Source organism: Bufo gargarizans, chromosome 6 (genome assembly GCF_014858855.1).
Source record: "Bufo gargarizans isolate SCDJY-AF-19 chromosome 6, ASM1485885v1, whole genome shotgun sequence".
In the NCBI taxonomy this organism is placed as follows: domain Eukaryota; kingdom Metazoa; phylum Chordata; class Amphibia; order Anura; family Bufonidae; genus Bufo; species Bufo gargarizans.
This window is the reverse complement of record NC_058085.1, coordinates 176,262,614-176,285,171: the sequence shown is the minus strand read 5'-3', so window position 1 is coordinate 176,285,171 and position 22,558 is coordinate 176,262,614. Positions and strand designations below refer to the sequence as shown.

Sequence of the window (22,558 nt, the reverse complement as noted above, 5' to 3'; positions counted from 1 at the left end):
TCCGGATACAAACTCGAGCTTGCGTCCCTTCCCCCAGTTCGGTTCTTTCGCTCTCGGGTTCCCCGGGATTCCCGAGGGGCGGCCGATTTCTTTGCTGCCGTTCAGATTCTTCTAGACAAAGGGGTCATCATCCCGGTTCCCATGGGAGACAGGTTCAAGGGGTTCTATTCGAACCTTTTTGTGGTCCCCAAGAAGGAGGGTTCGGTGCGACCCATTCTGGATCTGAAACGACTGAACCGCTTCCTTCGTCTTCAGCGGTTCCGGATGGAGTCGCTCAGGTCGGTGGTGGCCTCTCTGGAACAGGGGGAGTTCCTGGCCTCCATCGACATCCAGGACGCCTACCTTCACATTCCAATCGCACGGTGTCATCAGTGCTTTCTGCGTTTTGCAGTGGGGTCCGAACACTACCAGTTCGTTGCCCTTCCCTTCGGGCTGGCGACGGCCCCTCGTGTTTTCACGAAGATCCTGGCCCCGGTCCTCGCCTTACTTCGTTCCAGGGGAGTTTTTCTGCTTCCATATCTGGACGATCTCCTGATCAAGGCGCCTTCTCTGTCACTGACTTCAGCCAGCGTGGATCTCTCGCTGCAGACCTTGCGCCAGTTTGGTTGGGTTATCAACCTACCCAAATCCTCTCTGGTTCCCTCCCAGCAATTGGTCTTTCTGGGGATGCTGCTGGATACCGATTCAGCGGTGGTTCGTCTTCCGTTGGAGAAGCGCCTGCTCCTCCATCGGTCGGTTCGGAGCCTTCTGTCCCACCGCCGTCCTTCTTTCCGGTTCAGCATGCGTGTCCTGGGTCAGATGGTGTCCTGCTTCGAGGCGATTCCTTACGCGCAGTACCACTCCCGCACCTTTCAGACGGCCATTCTGTCCGCTTGGGACAAGTCCCAGGAGAGTCTGGATCGGCATTTTCCCCTTTCCCCCCAGGTTCGTTCCTCTCTCCTCTGGTGGCTGCGGACCCCTCTTCAGGGGAAGTCCTTCCTGCCAATGACTTGGCTGGTGATTACCACCGATGCCAGTCTGCGGGGGTGGGGGGGAGTGTTTCCTCCCCGGTCCGTCCAGGGCACTTGGTCTCCGTCGGAGTCCAGACTGCCGATCAATGTTCTGGAGCTGAGAGCCATTCTTTTCTCGCTCCGACACTGGACTTCGTTGCTGCAGGGTCGCCCTGTTCGAGTCCAGTCGGACAATGCCACGGCTGTGGCGTACATAAATCACCAGGGGGGCACTCGCAGCGCGGCGGCGATGAGGGAAGTGTCTCTGATCCTTCGCTGGGCGGAGGTTCATGTTCCGGCCCTTTCGGCCGTATACATTCCGGGGGTGGACAATTGGGCGGCGGATTTCCTCAGTCGGACGACGATCGACCCGGGGGAGTGGTCTCTGCACCCCGACGTCTTCGAGTCTCTTTGTCTCCGTTGGGGTCGTCCGGACGTGGATCTCATGGCCTCCAGATTCAACTACAAACTTCCCATCTACGTGGCCAGGGCCAAAGATCCGGACGCTTACGGCGCGGACGCGCTCGTCCTCCCCTGGACGGAGTTTTCGCTCCTCTACGTGTTTCCGCCCCTGCCTCTTCTTCCGCGGGTCCTTCGGAAGATTGCGGCGGAGGGCACGCCAGCTATCCTGATCGCCCCGGACTGGCCGCGTCGTCCGTGGTACGCCGACCTTATGTTGCTTCTGGCAGACGCTCCCTTGCCTCTGCCTCTCAGAGAGGACCTCCTCTCTCAGGGGCCGATCTTCCACCAGCATTTAGGGTCGCTACGTTTGACGGCGTGGCTATTGAAACCGCGGTCCTGACGCGGCGGGGGTTTTCGGCTGACGTGGTCCGTACCATGATTCGTGCACGAAAACCGGCCTCGGCCAGGATTTATTATCGTACCTGGCGGGCCTATTTGGTTTTCTGTGAGGCCTTGGGGACTCCCCCTCTGAGGTTTTCCCTTCCTACGGTTTTATCCTTTTTGCAGTCTGGTCTGGCTCTGGGCTTGGGTCTCAGTACCCTGAAGGGTCAGATTTCGGCTCTTTCGGTCCTTTTTCAGCGTCCGCTGGCTCCGCTCGGTCCGGTTAAGACCTTTCTTCAGGGGGTTGCTCACTGTGCTCCCCCCTATCGCCCTCCTGTTCCTGCTTGGGATCTCAACATTGTGTTGGCGGCTCTCCAATCTTCCCCTTTCGAGCCTCTGCGCAAGGTTTCCCCTCGCTTGTTGTCTTGCAAGGTTTTCTTTCTCGTCGCTATCACGTCCCTTCGGCGTGTGTCTGAGTTGGCGGCTCTTTCTTGCGTGGAGCCCTTCTTGGTTTTTCACCAGGACAAGGTGGTTCTTCGTCCTGTTCCGGAATTTCTTCCGAAGGTGGTGTCCGCCTTTCACCTGAATGAGGATATTGTCCTTCCTTCTCTGTGTCCGGCCCCGTCGCATCCCCGGGAGCGGGAGCTTCACCGTCTGGATGTTGTTCGGGCTCTCAGGATCTACCTGGATGTGACCAGACCCTTTCGGCGTACGGATTCTCTGTTTGTGGTTCCGGAGGGTCCGCGCAGGGGACTGGCGGCGTCTAAGGTGGTTGTTGCCCGCTTTCTCAAGATGGCTATCATTGAGGCTTACCGTGCTCGGGGCAGGGATCCGCCCCTTGGTGTTACCGCTCATTCTACCAGAGCGGTCGGGGCTTCCTGGGCTCAGCGTAATCGTGCCTCGGCTGAACAGCTGTGCAAGGCGGCCACCTGGTCTTCTTTGCACACGTTCACCAAGTTTTACAGGGTGAACACTTATGCCTCGGCGGATGCTGCTTTGGGCCGCTTGGTCTTGCAGGCGGCGGTGCCTTGATGTTTACGGTGCCTGGTTCGCGTTTGATTGTGGTCCCTCCCTGTTTGTGGACTGCTTTTGAACGTCCCAAGAGTTCCTGTGTCCCCCAAGGAATTGGGCGAGAAAACGAGATTTTTGTATAACTTACCAGTAAAATCTCTTTCTCGCTCTTCCTTGGGGGACACAGCGCCCGCCCATTGTTTTTTTTGTTGGCCTTCGGGTGTTTTTTTCTGGCTTGTTGGTATTGGTTTTGGTTACTCCTTGCCTTTGTCTTGCACTACTTGGGCACATAACTGGAAGTCTCTCTCTCCAGGCTGAGGGTATAGCTGCTGGAGGAGGGGCTTAACAGTCTTTTACTTAGTGTCACGCCTCCTATGGAGATAAGCTATACCCAAGAGTTCCTGTGTCCCCCAAGGAAGAGCGAGAAAGAGATTTTACTGGTAAGTTATACAAAAATCTCGTTTTTAACTGGCAGATAACATTTTTGGTGACGTCCATTAGTGTGCTGTTTTTATACACTGAACTCATTGACAAACGGTGTATAGTAAGTTCCTAACCTGCCAGTTCATCATGCAATTTCTATGCAGGCTGTTTGTATAGCCCATCTGCTAAAGAATTATAAAATGCCCGAATTTTGGACCTAATATATGGTTTTAAGAGTGAAAACAAAAACGATAGTACTACATTTGAGGGGTATACTATTGAAATAAAGCTTGTGAACAGTCATTAGCTTTGTGTTTTGGGGATGGAGAGGTGTCAGAGTTGAATGTTTCTGCGTTTATTTCTGACATAACTATGAAAATCTTCAGTAAAGTAAATAAAAAAACTTCCTTGCTTAAGCTTTTCCTGGAGCGGGAGAAAGCTGCCCTGTTAGCTGAAAGTCAAACAGATGAGCTGATCAAAGAAGTCCCCACAGCGCAGCATGACAAGAGTGGTGAATGGAAGGAAACCAGCGGAGAGATCCAGTGGGTCTCAGCGGAAAAGAGCCCAAACTCAGAGGAACCTCCAAAGAAGGAAGAGGAGGAGGAAGAACTTGACCTTAATAAAGGTAATTTTTCCAGTGATATGAAGTTGCAGTGGTGTACTAAGAAATTTGTAGAAAGGGGCTTATAAAACCATATGTTGTGGAAAGTGGAGACTTACTGACGTTAAAGTTGTACTTCCTTTATGCTGTGGGAACACCAGCATTTCATTAACGCTGAGAATGTTTTCATGAGTTTCATGGTTTTTATATATATATTTTTTTAAAGCCACATACAGACTCCATTATATTTGACATTTGTTATATTGTCCTAATGCTTTCAGTGGGGACAAGGTTGCAATGGAAATAAAGCAGTGTTGTTAACTTGCATTGTCATTACCTGTGGCTTCCCACAGGAACTGTGCGGCCAGCATTACCTCCAATATTCCCACCAATAGGCGCAGCTTAGTTTACAGAAATATGTAACCATATAGATTTTCTTATTGCTTAGACACTTTAAGGGGTTCCACAGGCTTGTACCTAAAAGGTCTCTTTCAGCTAACCTGTGGAGAGAAGACACATTGAGCAGTGCTGGGATCATCTGACTGGCTGGTGGCCGTCCCTCTGACGTTGTGACAGGACATGCTCCTCTTTCTTCTTTTTGAGCTACATAATGTAATTGTAGCAGAACAGGAAGAAAGGGGAGCACATCCGACCGTTGCATCAGAGGAGGTTAGGTGACTGCAGCCGGCATCACATAATCTTCGGAGCAACAGACGGCTAACTACTGGTCAGTGTGTCCTCGTTCTACTGGTTAGCTGAAGGAGGGATGTTGGGTACAGATCTGATCAACCCCTTTACTTTAATATTGATATTTTCTTTGCAGCCCTCCAGCATGCCGGCAAGCACATGGAAGACTGCATTGTTGCCTCTTACACAGCTTTGCTTTTGGGGTGCCTCTGTCAGGAAAGTCCGGTAAGTTTATATTTACTTAACCCCTTAGTGACCAAGCCTATTTGTGCCTTAAAGGGGTTATCCCATCTTAGACAATGGGGGCATATCGCAAGGATATGCCCCCATTGTCTGATAGGTGCGGGTCCCACCGCTGGGACCCGCACCTATAAGGAGAACGGAGCAGAGAAAGTGGAGGGGGGTGCACTGCGCATGCGCAGCCGCCCTCCGTTCATTTCTATGGAGCCGCCGAAAATAGCCGAGCGCTGGCTCGGCTATTTCTGTCGGCCCCATAGAAATGAATGGGAGCGTTGGCCGCGCATGTGCGGTGCTCTCCCATTCACTTCAATGGGAGAGGCGGGGAGCTGCGCCTGGTGGTGGTCGGACCCTGGGAAACCCGGTGTCCTCCAGCCACAACTCTCCCCGGCTCCGTTCTCGTTGTAGGTGTGGGTCCCAGAGGTGGGACCCGCACCTATCAGACAATGGGGGCATATCCTTGCGATATGCCCCCATTGTCTAAGATGGGATAACCCCTTTAATGACCAAGCCAGATTTTGGAAATCTGAAATGTGTCACTTTAGCAGAGAATAACTTTGTAAATGTTTTGCACATCAAAGTAATTCTGACATTGTTTTTTCGTCACATACTGCCGGCATCTTCTGTGATCACCGTAATACTCTATCATGGCGATCACGTGATCAGAGACTGCTTGTCACGGTCTCTGATCACTGCCCCCAGACCTCAGCTACCTTCTGTAGCTGCGGGCAGGGAGCTTCTGCGCCTTTTTTTTTTTTTTGTGCTAGCTTGGGCTGAAGTGCTGCCGTAAAAAGGTGGCGCTCCAGCCCAAGACCTCTTAGTGACCGCCGTAAAAACACCTATGGGTGGTCACTAAGGGGTTAAAGCAATTCAGTTGTGTTATAGTTGGCTTCACATTATAATTTTTATTTTTTCAGAATTCATACCCTTTTTTGTTTACTTTTTGAGACACTTTTCTTGCAAATTTTTTTTTTCTAGGCTTCTCTACAGGGAAAAAAAAATCTTAAACAAAAGCATTTAGACCGCCCCCCAAAAAAATAAATAAAATTCACCAAAGAAAACTTGTCAAAATAATTGGATTTTTATGGTGATTCTTTTGAAGCCAAATGTCCTCCCCAAAATAAGCATCCATTTGCTCCTTTTTTGAGTGTTCAGCTCTTTGAAGAATGTCCGCCAGCATCCCATACATTTACTTTCACAGACATGAATTGAAGTGAAGGTTGCATCACAAATACAGTGAGCGATATTTAGAAAGCTCTTTACGCCACTATTGTGGTTCAAAAGACATTACATGTGGCATGGTGTATGTACACCACAGTTTCTTTTTAAACCTCTCACTACTTTTCTAAAGTGGCGGGGCTTAGCTTGGCCTGCTGGATTTACTATAACTTGTGGCAGAAACTGGCGTAAGTTATAGCTGTAGCCTGCGCCAGCCTTAGTGCAATTTCATTTTTTAACTCCTCCAGTTTTAGAAATATCCACTGTGCCTAGCCCACCAAGGTTCATGGCCTAAGATGTGACATCCCTTAGATTTTGCACACAGCCGTTTATAGGGTCTGCCAGATCTCCTATAGCTTGTCCCCAATATACCTTTGCCATGGATATGAATGCTTTAGCTGATTCAGAAAAGTTCAGGCTTGTCCAGCAGGGGAACAGCCTGCCGGATCAGTACTAACCATGGCTGCATTTCCAGCCCATCCCCATTATTGTGAATGGGGCCTGCCTGGGCTGGCAGCACACGTGTGCGGGTGTTAGTGCGCTGCCAGAACAGCCTGCTGGACAAGCCTAACACTAGTGTGAAAGAAGCCTAAGCTGGCCAATGGTTGGTATAAAGTTAAGCAAGTGTCTATTCCTGCACCAAATTTCCAATATCACCCAGCCTGACATTTATCATCCAGCCTGTGCTAAATCTGCTGCATGTCTAGACAGTTCAGCTAAGTTTACATCGACTACAGGATTAATAAATCTGTTTAATTGTCAGCGAAGTAAAAGTAACATATTTGGTGCCTTTCAGATCAATGTGACTACTGTGCGGAGCCATTTACCCAATGGAGACTTCTCAATAATGACTGAAATGCTGAAGAAGTTTCTCAGTTTCATGAATCTTACAGTAAGTAACATTTTTTTCCAATTGAACAGATAAGCCAGGTGATGAATTATTCATTGAAAAGTAACAGATTACAGATACTGTGAATTGAATCTTGTGTTCGCTATAAATTTCAGCCGCCCATAGTTTACCAGGGGGGCAAATATTTTTGGTCCTACTTGAAATCTAGTTCACTTTTACAGTTGGCATGCATTTTGTGCTTATTAATTGTCTTTAAACCCCTTAAAGAGCAAGCTAAATTATTTGTATTTTATTTTTTCCTTCCTGGCATTGAAAAATGTCATAACTAAAAAAAAGTGGGTTTTTTTGCATCATAACCATGTGAGGGTTTGTATTTTTTTTTTTTTTACATAATGGAATTATTTAACAGGTTTCCAACCTAGAATGAGAATGCTCGTCCTAACTGGCTGGTACTTTACGCCTTAGGACGAGCATTCTCGTCCTAGGGTTAACCGGCTGCCCAACACGTGCTGCCGCGATTAGCAGCAGGGGCCCGGCTGATACGGACAGCCAGGCCCCAGCTGTATCCGCCAGCATCAGTGAAAACACCGATGCTGGCCGATTACCCCCTGTATGCCGCAGTCACGCTGACCGCTGATACAGGGAGTTTGCGGAAGCTTGTACATCCCTATTGTGTCCCTGTGTTGCGGTGACGGGGACCTGATGGTTGCTGTGGCAGCCTCGATGCCTTGCACAGGCATCGGGACTGCCAACTGCAGAAGCCCAGGAGATCCCAAGTCTCCCCTAGGCAACTGTCAGCATCTTACAGTGTAAGACTGTTCAATACAGCACAATATAGATGTATTGAAACAGGGATCAGACCCTGAAATATTGAAGTCCCGTAGTGGGAGAAATATAAAAAAGTGCAAGTGTTTTTAACAAACAAAAAAATTGTTTCAATAAAAAAAAAAAAGCCCCTACTCCATAAAGAGACATATAAAATTGTAAAAAAATAATAATAATAAAACACATATTAGGAATCACCGCATCTGTAACAACCTGCTCTATAAAAATATCCCATGATCCACCCCGTTCGGTCAACACCGTAAAAAATAAAATATAAACTGTGCTAAAAAAAAGCCATTTCTGTCACCTTTCATCACAAAGTGTAATACCAAGCGATCAAAAAGTCATATGTACCCAAAAATACCAATCAAACCGTCATCTCATCCCACAAAAAATGAGTCCCTACATAAGACATTTGGCCAACAAATAAAGATATGGTTTTCAGAAAATGGAGACATAACATAATTTTTTTAGTTTAAAAAATGCTTTCATTGTTTAAAATCTAAATATATTTAAAAAGAGACATTGGGTATCGCTGTGTCCGTAATGACCTGTTCTATAAAAATATCACATGTCAGGTGAAAACCCTAAAAAAAAGTGCCAAAATAGAATTTTTTTTGGTCACCCTGCATCGTAAAAAGTGTAATACCAAATGATCAAAAAGTAGTATGTATCCCAATCCGTAAGGCTACTTTCACACTTGCGTTCGTCGGTCCGCTCGTGAGCTCCGTTTGAAGGAGCTCACGAGCGGACCCGAACGCCTCCGTCCAGCCCTGATGCAGTCTGAATGGAGCGGATCCGCTCAGACTGCATCAGTCTGGCAGCGTTCAGCCTCCGCTCCGCTCGACTCCGCACGGCCAGGCGGACAGCTGAACGCTGCTTGCAGCATTCAGCTGTCCGCCTGGCCGTGCGGAGGCGAGCGGATCCGTTCAGACTTACAATGTAAGTCAATGGGAACGGATCCGCTTGAAGATGTCACCATATGGCTCAATCTTCAAGCGGATCCGTCCCCCATTGACTTTACATTGAAAGTCTGAACGGATCCGTCTGAGGCTACTTTCAGACTTAGAAACATTTCTAAGTTATTAATGCAGACGGATCCGTACTGAACGGAGCCTCCGTCTGCATTAATATGATCGGATCCGTTCAGAACGGATCCGATCAAGCGCAAGTGTGAAAGTAGCCTTACCTGATGCCGCAAAAACTGGAGCCCCTGCACAAGATCGCCCCAAAAATAAAAATATGGCTTTCAGAAAAAAAACACACAAACATGATTTTTTTTAATTTTTTTAAAAAAATGCTATATATATTGTAAAACTGAAACAAAATAAAAGTAGACAGATTAGATATCGTCATCTCCATAACAACCAGCTCTATAAAAATAGCACATGATCTAACCTGTCAGGTGAACACAGTAAAAAAAACAAAAAATAAAACCTGTGCCAGAATAGCAATTTTTTGCTTCTTATGCCTCTCAAAAAGCATAATATAGAGCAAATAAAAGTAATTTATTGTTACTATTTTATGGTATATAAGTGTCACCTTATCCTATAATTTCCAAAAAGGGGGTCAGTTTTTTTGAGTTTTAACTGTAGGGCATCAGGGGGTCTTTAAATGTCATATTGCAACTTAAAATGATCTCAGTGAAATCTGCCCTCCAAAAACCATACGACATTCCTTTCCTTCAGCGCCCTGCTGTGTTCCCTTACAGCAGTTTATGACCACATATAGGGTGTTTCTGTAAACTGCAGAATCGGAGGTAATAAATATTGAGTTTCATTTGGCTGTTAACCCTTGATGTGTTACAGGAAATAACTTTTTGGGCATATTTTCAATTTTAATTTATCTCCTTTTTCCTTTAATTCTTGTGGGTTAAAGGGTTAAAAAGTTTGTAAAATCAGTTTTGAATACACCTGAGGGGTGTTGTTTCAACAATGGGGTCATTTATGGGTGGTTTCCACTATGTAAGCCCCACAGTGACTTCATAACTAAAGTGGTCCTTTAAAATGGGTTTTGGAAATTTTCTTAATTTTAAATTTGCTTTTAAAATTCTAAGCTTTATAAGCTCCTAAAAAATAAAATAACATTTACAACATGATTCAAACATGAAAGTGACACATGGGGAATGTAAGGTAATAACTGTCTTATGATGTATTACGATCTGCCTTAAAAACAGATACATTCAAATTGCTAGTTTAAAAAAAAAAATCTGTAAATTTGGGATTTTTTTCATAAAGGTGAAAATATATTGACTCAAATTTATGACCATCATGAAGTACAATCTCAGAATGGCTTAGATAAAGAAGTGTTCCAAAGTTTACTACATAAAGTGACACGTCAGATTTGCAAAAAATTCCCGGGATAGACTGGGTTAGGCCAGTGTTTCCCAACCAGTGTGCCTCCAGCTGTTGCAAAACTACAACTCCCAGCATGCCTGGACAATGTTTTATGCATACTGAGGAATAACACATCTAGCAACCAACAGCGGAAAATGGGCTGCATACAGATTTGACGTCTCTGTGCATTATTTTTTTTTGTTCACTGACCTGTTGACCTGAATGTACCAGTCCTAACATAGTAACATAATTTAGGCTACTTTCACACTGGCGTTTTGAATTCAGTTTGTGAGATCCGTTTCAAAACTGTTCAGTTCAGCCCCAATGCATTCTTCATGGATAAAGATCTGTTCAGAATGCATCAGTTTTGGCTCCGTTCCGCCTTCATTCCGCTCTGGATGCGGACACCAAAACACTGCTTGCAGTGTTTGTGTCCACCTGGCAATGCGGAGCCAAACTAATCCGTCCTGACTTATGTAACGTAAGTCAATGGTGACGGATCCGTTTTCACTGACACCATATGGTGCAATTGAAAACGCATCCGTCCACCATTGACTTTCAATGTAAGTCAGGACAGATCCGTTTTGACTTTTTTTTTTTTTGTACAGAATAATGCAAATGGATCCGTTCTGAACGGATACAAGCGTTTGTATTATAGGTGCGGATCTGTCTGGTAACGCAGGTGTGAAAGTAGCCCTTTAAAGCTGAAAAAATACATCTGTCCATCCAAAAACTGAGGTAGAAGCCACTTTGGAGTCGGGAAGGATTTTTTTCCCTTAATCAGACAATCAGAATGACTCCCTGGATCAACGACCCCTCTCTAGAAGCTATAGCCTGTAATATTATTACGCTCCAGAAATACATCCAGGCCCCTCTTGAACTCTTTTATTGTACTCACCATCACCACCTCAGGCAGAGAGTTCCATAGTCTCACTGCTCTTATTATAAAGAATCCTTTGTTTTAACCCTGCTTGACTAACGAATGAAAAATGTTCCAATTTTTCCTGAATAAATACATGGTCAATGAAAGAAAAATCTATGCTGTAGTGCACGTTTCCATTAAAATGAATGGGTCAGTGTTGAGTCCAGCTGCAAAATCAAGACTGGATAGCTTAAAAAAAATAATAATGTGTATTAGGGGTTTTTCTTACGGTGTTATCTAGTAAATATGATATTTCAATAGTTTATTTTTTTTCCTTTTGTCTTTTAGTGCGCAGTGGGAACAACAGGGCAGAAGTCAATCTCCAGAGTCATTGAGTATTTGGAACACTGCTAGGTATCTACATTGACAGACTTATTAATGCTGGATAAACTCCTTCTGTGGAAGGAAAGTCCTGTATAAGAGTCCATGAAGATGCACTGAGCGCAATTTTCTGTGCGACTTACATTGAAAAGGCAAACAGGACTCCCTTTTAGCCATCTTGTTGAGCTGGAGTTTGCCACTTCAACCAGATTACAGCCGAACACACGTGGGATAAGAAATATAAGGACCAGAGGTTCTGTAGATGAATCAAGCCTGGCTGTTTTAATCACCGCAGTATTTGAGATCAGTATAGAATGGAATTGGGGGTTTTCTATTTATTTCCTCTCGATAGGTTTGGTCACGGCCAGTTAAAAGAAATGTAAACTTGCAAAGAATTATTTGCTGCTGATCGTGCAACTGCTGTTTTACTGTTGAAGTTCTGCATAACTTGGCAGCCAGGTACAATATCTCAGCTGGTGTGAGTCCAAACAACGCTCGAGCCGTTTCTTTCTGGACAGAAGGCTGCTTTTCCTTTTTTCTTTTCTATTTTCCCCCTCTTGTTTTCATGTTTCTTTTTTTGCTTTGTAATAGGCGTTCAATGCTTCCAAAATGTTAAGAGTTATGTAAAACTTTTTAGGATACTGTAAACAGATTTTCTTTCTTGGCTATTTTGCTTACTCTTTTGTACTAGATGCTTCCAATCATAACACTTTGTTCCAAAAATGTATTTTTTGTATATATCCACCTAGACTCCCCTCCCCATTTATTCTTTAATTTAAGATTTATGAATACCTTCAAAGCAGTTCTGTTGTCAAATTTGTAAAGCTGTGCAGCACCAAATTTCAAAGTAGTTGGAACGGAAGGGGCAAGGGTTGGCTCGGCCAGACCGCTAGTTAAGATATACGTATGTCAATAGCTCAGTTGTACAGAATGAACTTGGTGGGGATCTATTTTTATATTTTCAGGTGGTCCATCTCAGGTGTCATCTTGGACTAATATGAACGAGAAGGCTTGTGCCCTTACTTTACTTTCAGGGAGTATTTTTTTCCTTGTTACTATGTGTTAGCCACAATAACCTGCAAAGCTTTGTGTGGCAAGGAAAAAAATGCCTTCAGCTGCGTTTAAGGGTCCTGGATGCATTTTGTGACTCTTACATTTGGCTGAAACGCACAGGTTTTTCACACATTTTAGATAGATTCATATTGCAAATTTATTGTCAACCTGCATAAACACTGGACGCTCTTCACACGAAATTCAAGCCTTGGTGTTGGACCTATTCATGCCACTCCTTAATAAAGTCCAGTAAAGCTCAAAGCAAGGGAGCTCTTTGATAGCCTACTTAAGATGCATGAGGATCATTTATGTTAGGTTGAACGTTTGAGGCAAACTTAGAGCTTACATCTGTATACATAATCCCAGACTCCATTTCCTCTACCAGGGTACCCCTGATCATACAAGAATGACTGTAACAAGGAGATCTTTCTTAAGCCATATAGTTAACAGCCAAACGGCATCTCTGCCTTTTGTTCAAGGAAGAGAAGCAATGTAGGTAGTTTAAGGTTGTGTAAAAAAATAAAAAATCATTTGTTGAGTTTCTTAGCAATATTTATGTGAAAATGTTAATAAGATATATTAATTTTCAGACTGTATAGAATCGGCTAATATTGCACTCTTGCAAACAATGATACTCTTCATAAAACAAGAGTAAGGGAAGGTTGTATATGATTTTCATTTTTGGGGGATGTCACAAGGAAATTCTAACTTTCCAAAGAGTGGCTTTATATACGTGTTGGAATTATTTCACTCACATTTTTATTTGCAGGTTATAGCTTGGTTCATTTGTATATAAACAGGCCCAGATGTTGAGTAGTTCCTCAGTCAAAAGTCTGGGCTATCAATGAAGTAATATTATTCTGAGGACCCTAATTTAAGACTCTTAACTTCAAGAATTTACTTGTATGGTTAGAACATTGTAAAGAATGGTGAAGCTTAATTCTTTGAGGAATTTTTATGTTAACCACAAGCAGCATTATTATAGTACATAAGAAAATGTTGGAACATTTTGCTGTAGAACAATCTAATTAGCATGTCTCCACTAGTGACGTAAGGCTAGTTTCACACTTGCGCCAAACAGTTCCGGCAGGCTGTTCCTTTCCATTAGTGCCGCGATTCTACCGGGCAAAAATTGCTGCTTGCAGCTGTATTTGGCTGAATCTCTGCTCGAATACCGGAAAAATTATACACAATGGGGCCTGGTGCTGCTTTGGCAGTTTTTGGCTATGCCGGCTGTGATGAACTCCAGCAGGCTGTTCCTCTACCTGAACAGCCTGATGGCATGTTTTAGCACTAGTGTAAAAACTAGCCTAAACAGAAATTATCTGCATGGCCCTTAAGCTTGCCATAGACATTAGAAGTGACATCAAGGGTAGCCTCGTATCTCCAGGAGGTTAACATCGAAGGGGAGCTGCCATACAAGTTTGTCTTTGACTAGTTGTCGAGATTGCTTAATATTAGCCTTGCTAAGATACCGTTGCAAATAAATTTTTTAGCTCAGTCTTTTAGAAGGCCCATTTCAGATACCCACAATACAACAGGGTGCATGCTATGACACGATAAGCAGAACCATTTGGCTTTCAGGTGTTGTAGCCCTTCAGCCGCGGTGATCTGCAAAACAAAGCAGCACCTTCATTGCTCATCAAGGGGTCTGGACAGGATCCAGCAGTTCAGCCATGTCCACTTGAAGCAAAGGAAAATCCTGGAAAACCATGTAAAGAGAACCTGTCACCACAGTGCAATCTGCAGGCAACCTCCTGCATTTTTTTTGTAATGTGTAGGGCCAGTCATGCTGACCATTTTTGTAATGTGCTTTCATTATTGGAATCGTACATTTCTATTACAAATGGGCTCAAAAGTTGCCCATGTTGTGCCTTAGCAATGCTCCCGTATTGTTCATTTAACTGTGGAGATGCACTCCACTGTCTCTCCTGTATATACACATATATGTATGTGTATATATGTTTGAGGAGACAGACAGGGAGCGTTGACACAAAATGGACCACTTTACAGCTTTTTTTAATAGAAATGTACAATTTCAGTAATTAAAGTATACTACAAAAGTGGTCATCACTGCCCCTACAGATTAGAAAATATTGACGCTACACTTTGTTCCCGGGGGAGGTGTTATCAGCGATATACAGAGATCTGTCAGTGGCTGATAGTTGTACATAGAGTGGTTCAGAAAAAGTAGAGGTTTAAATAAATTGCAAGTTTTACTGAAGCTGCTCACTCTCTCTCCTGCTCTAGAACATTCTGCCTCCAGATTGCTCTGAATTCTATGTTGAGACGCCCTCTTTAGAGTACCTAAACCTTTACTCAAAGCACAGAAGGTAAAATGGTCCTTTTCTGGGCACTCTGCAGCTCCAGCTTGCATCAGCTCTGCTATTTTGAAAGTATATGGGATCCGTACTGCACTCTGCCGTCAGAGGAGAGCCGTCTCGCGTCAAAGGTGCAGAGCGTGCTGAGCAGCAATGCTGCAACATTTTGTGCTTTCAGTAAAGGTTTAGGAGAAGAGCTGCTGCACCATCCATGTTTTCAATAAAGGCTTAGGTAGCCTTTAAATGGACTTATCTTGTGTTTTTCATTGTAACAAGTGTCTCATTTACCATTGTAGAGCTTTTGGTATTTTAAAATCTCGTGGGCTGAAAATACTGGCTTCATTGATCAAAGCTGTCTGAGTAAAACTGGCCTTGTTTGCCTATAGCAATCAATCACAGCGCAGCTTTTATTTTTCTGGAATATTGATGAAAAAATGACAGATCTGGGGTTAGTTGCTATGGGCAACAAGACCAGTTTTCCTCTTGGGGGCTGTTCACACTGGGTATTTGTTCCCAGTGGAATTTTGGTGTGGACACCTTCCTGAAATTCTTTCGGGCGCCACAGCAGTTTATAGCTGCAACCATGCTGGGGAGGGACATGTTCCTTCTCGGCAAGGCTGATCCATGATCTACAGCTCTGCTGCCCTTTGAAAAGAATGGGAGGCAGAAACTAGACGGCCATCAGCTGAATTTTAAGTGTCTGTGCTAAAATTCCGCTGGGAGAAAAAGCAATGTGAACGGTTAGACAGCACTGATAAATGTGTTCCACTGTGTTTGTTTGAAACTGAGGACCATGTCTCCCACCCACCCCACCCCCAAAAGCATATGGTTTAGCCTACAATAAGATCCTTTTAGGAACAGTTTTAAGGGCTGTTTCACACGAGCAGATTCTGTGCGGGTAATCTGCTACATGAATGCCAGCCAAGCCCAGTTCCGGACAGCAGAGACACGGAGCATTAACATGATTGATAATGCTCCATGCCGCTCTGATTTTTATTTCATTTACTACAAAATCACTGTGAGATAAAGTTGTCACCATGATTTTGCAGTAAAAAGATCACCGGCACAGAACATTATCAATCATGTTAATGCTCCGAGTCTCTGCTGTCCGGAACGGGGCGTGGCTCTCTTTCATGTAGCGGATTACTGGAGTTAGTTCATGCAGGATTTTGTAGCAGATTTTGTGAGCCAAACCAAAAGTGGGTTGGAAGGGAATTTTAAACTTTAAAAGAAGTTCTCCTTACTGCCGGGCCCACTTCTGGCTTGAACCCACCCTAATACACCTACTTTTCCAAGATCTGTTATTTTGGTGTCTGATGCACCAGTCATAGTTTTGTGGATGTCGGACACCTGAAATGTCTGCATATAGTTTTATTTATTAAGTGTTTTTAAGTAAGAAGTTGTTTTGACGGTCATTCCATGCTTTCCATTATTTGACCTGCCCTCTGATTCCCGAGTAAACAATTGTATGGTCATATAAATTGCGACTCATTTGTCCAAATAGTGTAACAGAAACTGGATTTGTTGGCCATAGCAACCAGTCACAGTGCAGCTTTAATATTTCCAAAGTAGTTTACAAATAAAGCTGAGATCTGATTGGTTGTGCTGAGCAACAAGGCCAGCTTTCATGTTATTGTTGTGACAAGTGAAAGACTGTGTATTTGTGCCTAAAATTGGATTGGATCAAATTCTGAAGATGGGAAAAACCTTTTTTATATATAGGTCTGTGAGCCCTAATAATTCCATGCGAGTTGAGCTTTACTCTTAAAATGGAGGGTTTCTTATCTCACATAGGCCATTTGTTTCCAACCTGTGGCTTTCCAACTCTTGCAAGACTATAACTCACTGTCAAGCACTTGCTTCCTGTTATGGTATTAAAATAGTTGGGCAGCCCAGATTGGAAGGTGGTGGGTTATAACCTTTTTATAGCTAGTACAAGGCATGAAGGGGCAGTAATGTCATTTGTGCAGTCACTGAAGGACAAGGACACTGGGCATAACGCCATGTATCATGTTAAGGCTACTTTCACACTAGCGTTTAAGTTTTCCAGTATTGAGATCAGTCATAGGGGCCTTATACCGGGGGGAAAAAAAGCTTCAGTTTTGTCCCCATTCATTGTCAATGGGGGCAAAACTGAACAGAACGGAATGCTCCAAAATTCATTCCATTCTGTTTAGTTGCGTTCCGAGACCGGAGAGCAAACCGCAACATGTTGTATTTTGCTTTCCGTCCTGGGATGCGGATGCAAGACGGATCCGTCATAACCCCCAATGCAAGTCAATGGGGACAGATCAGTTTTCTCTGCCACAATAGAAAACTGATCCGTCCACCATTTACTTTCAGTGGAGTTAATGACGGATCCGTCTTGGCAATGTTAAAGATGCCAAAACGATAGTGTGAAAGTAGCCTTACTCTTGTTGGCTTTGCTACAGACAAATGCTATGTGGATTTTTTTCAAACAATTTGCAGCAGAAATCTAAGGCCGAAATTTTGTCACAAATGTTCCTTCAGATCACAATGGGCTAAACTCTGCAGTTCCGTTTTATCCATTATTCCACAGTTTTATTCCGTTGCATATGGAACATATTCAGGTTGTCATGTTTTTGGCGTTGATTCCATATCTAAATTCTGATGGTCTAGAAGATACAATCACATTTTTTGAGCGCTTCGTTTTTGTCGGTAGGTTCTGGTCACTATTATTATTGCTGTTGGGTAAAATCCTGTTTTGTAGCTTTTTACCTGGTAAAGAATGGATAGTTGCCCTCTGGCATAATATTATATGGGAAGAGGAAGACCTACATATGTCCAGGTACCTCTGTATATGCACAGAATAGAAAAGTTTAATAAATGATTCGTCCAGCATGAATAAAAACTTCTCCTTTATTAGATCGTAATAACTCCAACTTTGGACTCGCCACCACTTCCAGTTATGGCGCCATGACTAAGGACGCAGTGTGCGTCAAACACGTCAGCAGTTAAGTGGAAACTGGTGGTGTCTGATGGAGTTTTAATATGCTTCAATAAAGGGGAAGCTTTTATTCATGCTGGATATACAGGCACGTTAAAGCATTGTCTGTGCATGGACTGACTACCGCACCTGAAGTCTATAATTATAGAGCTGAGTTTTGCTTTTGTATCTGAAGCTTTAAGAGGCTGTCTGGATGATCAAATTATTCTTAAAAGGGCCAAAAAATGCTATTAAAAAGTCTCCCCTTCTGATCCCTTGTGCTCCTTTTCACACTTCCTGGTTCCCACTGCTCTCTACTTCCTGGTTCTTCTTCACATGGGAAATTACCACTCTGCCAATCATTGGCAGTAGTAATTGACTGACCAGTCATTTCCCAGGAAATGAATGCCATTGTGGACCTAAGGAGCATCCTATATTCTACATATGTAGGTACAGTTAAACTTTCATCTGGAGCACTTGAAAGGGCTCAGCTGCATTACCAGACGAGGCTCATGGCTAGAGATGAGCGAATTTCATATTTTTAAATTTGTTTGCACTTCTTTTCGTGGTAAAAGATGAATTCCGTTATTCATTCCGGCATAATAGAAGTCTATGAGCTGGGACGAATCCGTTTTGCGTTTCTGTTATGCAGGGGAGTCCTCTCCTGCATAACGGAGACAAGATGGAATCATTTTGCAGGCCATAGACTTCTATTATGATGGAATGAATAATAGAATGCCTCTAAAGGCATTCCGTCATAGAATTGCGTTATGGTCCGTGGTGATGGAATTCATAACGCAATTCACCTTTTACCACCAAATGAAGCGTGAACGAATTTCATAAGCAGAAATTTGCTTATCTCTACTCATGACCAATAGTGCTGCTTCTGGAAAAAATGAATCTTCGTTGCTGCTTGAAGTTTGTTTCTATTCATACTTTGAAGAAACGGGTACTACATTTAAAGTGACTTTCACTTTAAATATGCAGTCTGATCTGAGGTCATTTGTTACAGAGAAGTAGCTGAACAGAATGATAATCTTGTCTACAGAATCTATATAAGATGCCTTCCTCCAGTGGGGATTAGGCACGTTTTTTCCACACAGATTTTCTTGCTACATAGTACAGTACCAGCAAAGTTAATGAGAATTTACAAATCTCGTGTACGTGGTGCATATTCTATGACCTGGGTTGCAATTTTAAAAATCTGCAGCATATCAATTATTTGTGTGGCATTGTGGTTAGTTTATTATGGTTTCCCCATAGACTTCAATGGGGTTTTTAAAGAACACTGAAAATCCACTTGAAAAACGACAAAAAATAGATTTGTGTGTTTTTTCAAATCTTCACTGCTTTCAGTTACCCTTAATATAATTTGTATTAACTTTCCTGTCCGCAATGGCGTTAGGAGTCCTGTGGGAGGGTTCTACTCATGATTTACAGCAACCTCTGTATGCACACTGATCCCAGTCATGGATGACTCACCTAATCATCGAATGAGAAAGGATTTAAATGAATAAAATACAGGTTTTGCTGAATCCTTTCCAACATCATTCTGCTCTGCTCCTTTTGCTGCCCTCAGACTGAGCAACGTTATAGGTTCCCTTTAATTGTAGAATGTATATAATTATGCTAGTGTTTTGAGTATTCAGCTACAGGACAGGAGCCATTTTAATCATGCAGCACTGAATACTATTCGCCACCAAATTTTATCTGAGTTTTTGTTGGGTTCTTCATCAAATTTCTGTAGTTGCAGCACAGATGTCTGACCCTTAACATAAAATTCTTCCACTGTAGGGTTGGGTTCACATCACTGTCTAGTTTTCGGTTCTTCTGATCTGTGAGATGAACAAAAAAGGGTCCCTTTTTTTTTTTTTTTTTTTTTTTTTTTTTTTAAACATCCGTTGTGCTCATTTCACATCCATTTTAGTCCCATCTGAGATCTGTTCTTTTTGACAAGGAAGAAGTCCTTTGTGGAGGATTTTTTTCTCACTTCAAAATAACAGATCGCAGACAGAATTTACTTAAATGACTGCTCCTTTTTTTTTTTTTTCCTCCTGATGGATCAGGAAAACTGAAACTGTGAACCTATTACATTTTATTTTTTCCTGCTCACCTTTTTCATATTCCACAAATTACACTTGGTCTTCACTATTTTCATCTCAAGTTATATGTATATTATTGAATATCTCATCAGAGGTGCATTGTCTTAACACCTTGGTTGTTACAAGACTTATATTTGTAGGTTATATAACTTAACAGGTTCTGATTTAGACCAAATTCCACGTTACTATAGTATTCACTTGTCGTAATTTAAAGGCGTTTTGCAGCCAATACATATTGATGACCTATCCTTGGGTGGGGGTCCGAAACGCGGCACTTCTGCCTATCGGCTCTTTAAAGAGAAGACGGCACTCGTAGGAGTGCTGCTTCCTCTTCAAGATTACACTGCACATTGGCTCAGATGTCTGAGGTGCAGTGTAATAAGTGCTTGTTCCATTCACGTCACTCAAACAAGCATTTGTAATTACACTGCAAGCGAGATGCACATTGTAATCTTGAAGAGGAAGTAGCACTTGTACGAGAGCAGTCTCCTCTTTAAACAGTTTATCAGTGAGGGTGTCGAACCCCTGCAGGTCAGATATTGGTGACCTATCCTGTACTGGCTACTTGACCCCTTTAACAAGCAGAGAGCCCCTTGTATTAACCATGCATATGAAAAAGATGAGCTCGTCTTTTTCTAAGGCCTTATCTACATGACTATCACTTATCTATGTGCTATCTGCATATATTTTTTTTTTGGGTGGATAGCACAGTGACCTTAATTTCTATGTGGCCATGTACACATCCGTATTTTTTGGCAGATCCATATGGCCATTCTACAAATTATAGAACGTGTCCTATTCTTGTCAGTATTGAAGACAAGAATAGCCCTTTCAATTGATGAAAGTGAGAAAAAGAAAAGTACTGAATGCGCAAGAAAGGTATTTATATTTTGTGGATCATTTCTTAGCAGATAAAAATATGCATATGGGCATGTCCAATGAAGTCTAAAGGTGAGGCCACACAGGTAGCCTTGACATGGCTGTGATATGTCTTAAAACAACTGTGCGTACACTGCGGTTTTTAAGTTCTGAAATGGCTAAATGATCAAAGCTGTTTCACGTGTAAAACCGCATGGTTTTCAAATGCATCAGCAGTGTGTTAACACTGCACATGTCGACTAACACTTAAGGCTTGCCAGCTGGGTTTCTGCTCAATTAATGCTTGCTTAGTTCTCTTTAATTCTGGTTCTTAGGATGTGCTCTGGCATGTTGGTGACTTATGCTAGTTGCAGTCTCTTACTAGTAGGTTTCAGCCAGGAGCCACTTTAATTACAGTACCTTGGTTTGCTGAAAATCCCCATCAAAGATTTTGCTTTAAGGGTACTTGAATCCTAATTGCAAATTAAATTTTTAAAGTAACTTTTTTCCACTGTATGTATATATTTCTGTAAATATAAGCCATTGGAGACTAGAATGGTAAAGTACTTTTCTGAATCCAATCCTATTTTTATTTTATACAGTATTTCTCAGCTGTGATCTTTGGAGCAAAAGCCTACGGCAGGAAAATAAAATCAAGTTTGTACCAGTTTCATGAAGTATGTCTTTGGGTTTTTTTGTAAATAATTTTAACTCAAATAAAAATTGCTACTTTTAGTACTTGATTTGTTGTGTGTTTATTTTTCATCATTTTTCTTCCTAATTTTCCTCATAAAAATATAGTTAGTCATTAATGGATCTGTTTGTATAATATGTAATGGTCTAGTCGCCAACTACCTTTTGCCACTCCCCTGAGCCATGCAGTGGGTCATCCATTGTCACACCTTTTTTCTCGCCCATATTCATTGGGGGACACAGAAACCGTGGGTATGTCCTCTAGGAGGCGTTGACACTAATAAAAGCTGTTGGCTCCTCCTGGAAGCTATACCCCCTCCAGCCTGGAGAGAGCTTCTGTTTTTTCTAGTGCCAATAGGAGGCTAGACCTCTGCAGGGAAACTCCTGAAGATTTTTCCTGCCCTGGAAGCAGCCCGCGTGTTTTCCTGTTGGCCCGCATTGAGGTTTTTTCGCTGGAGTACTGCTCCGGTCCCTCTGCCGGACTCCGGTCGGCCGTGCGCAACATGCGGATCCAGCCACCCCCGCTGTGGGGGGATTCATGCACCGGTGGAAAAACAGGAAAGGGAGCGGCGCGAGGCTCCCCCCCCCCCCCCCCCCCCCCCTCTGTAGGATCGCAGGTGTCAGAGCACTAGGGTGTTAGTAACAGGCGCAAATTATTCCCGCCACACTCTCCCCCCCCCCCCCATTCCCCGAAGCGCTGGGCCCAGCCCCCCTTCCTCAGGGCAGCTTAACCCTTTCTGGCCAGCCACCTCCTGCAGCCTGCTCCAGATATGAGGATTATGTTTTCATTACAAGGTGCCTGTAAGTTAAAACTTAGTTAACCGCTTCCTGCCTCTCTGCCCACTTGTCGTTTGGGCATCCTAGTTTTCTTTAAAAAAAAAAAAATTGATGCGCGTTCATAAGGGCCCCACCTACAGGGACGGTATTGCATTACTCTGCCTAGTCACTGCAGGCCTCCCCGCCCTTCCTGTCTGAGTGGTACCAAGCTGGGCAGGAGGACCTCTCCTAGTTCCATATCCGCCCTCCAGGGTCGTTGGTTGATAATCCTCCACCTGCGCAGATCCTGGGAGGACAGTCGGAGTATTCCCATTCCACCCTCCGGGGTAGTCTGGTTGATCAAATCCACCTGTGCCATCCAGCACAGAACCGCTGGAAGTTCCCATTCCATCCTCCTGGGGTCGTCTGGTTGATAATCCTCCACCTGTGTGATCCACTGGAGAACCTCTGGAAGTTCCCATCCATCCTCCGGGTTGTTTGGTTGATACAGGCTCTGCCGAGGCACTCCAGTGAACGGACCTCTAGTTCCCACTTCACCCTACAGAACAGTCTCCTCGGCCACCTCCGCACCCCCCCCCCCCCCTCCCTTACCTCCCTACGGTCT

At 43.7% G+C, this 22,558-nt stretch overlaps 1 protein-coding gene across 1 annotated transcript in view; it reads left to right on the top strand.

The window, feature by feature from the left end:
• Positions 1–21,222, top strand: part of WAPL (WAPL cohesin release factor) — a 91,423-nt gene extending 70,201 nt beyond the window's left edge. The window contains exons 16-20 of the mRNA XM_044298645.1: positions 3,624–3,831; positions 4,631–4,719; positions 6,746–6,841; positions 11,171–11,236; positions 21,087–21,222. Of these exons, the coding sequence (XP_044154580.1) occupies positions 3,624–3,831; positions 4,631–4,719; positions 6,746–6,841; positions 11,171–11,236 (459 nt within the window). The 3' untranslated portion in view covers positions 21,087–21,222. The remainder of the gene's footprint in view (positions 1–3,623; positions 3,832–4,630; positions 4,720–6,745; positions 6,842–11,170; positions 11,237–21,086) is intronic.
• The last annotated feature ends 1,336 nt before the right edge of the window (positions 21,223–22,558 follow it).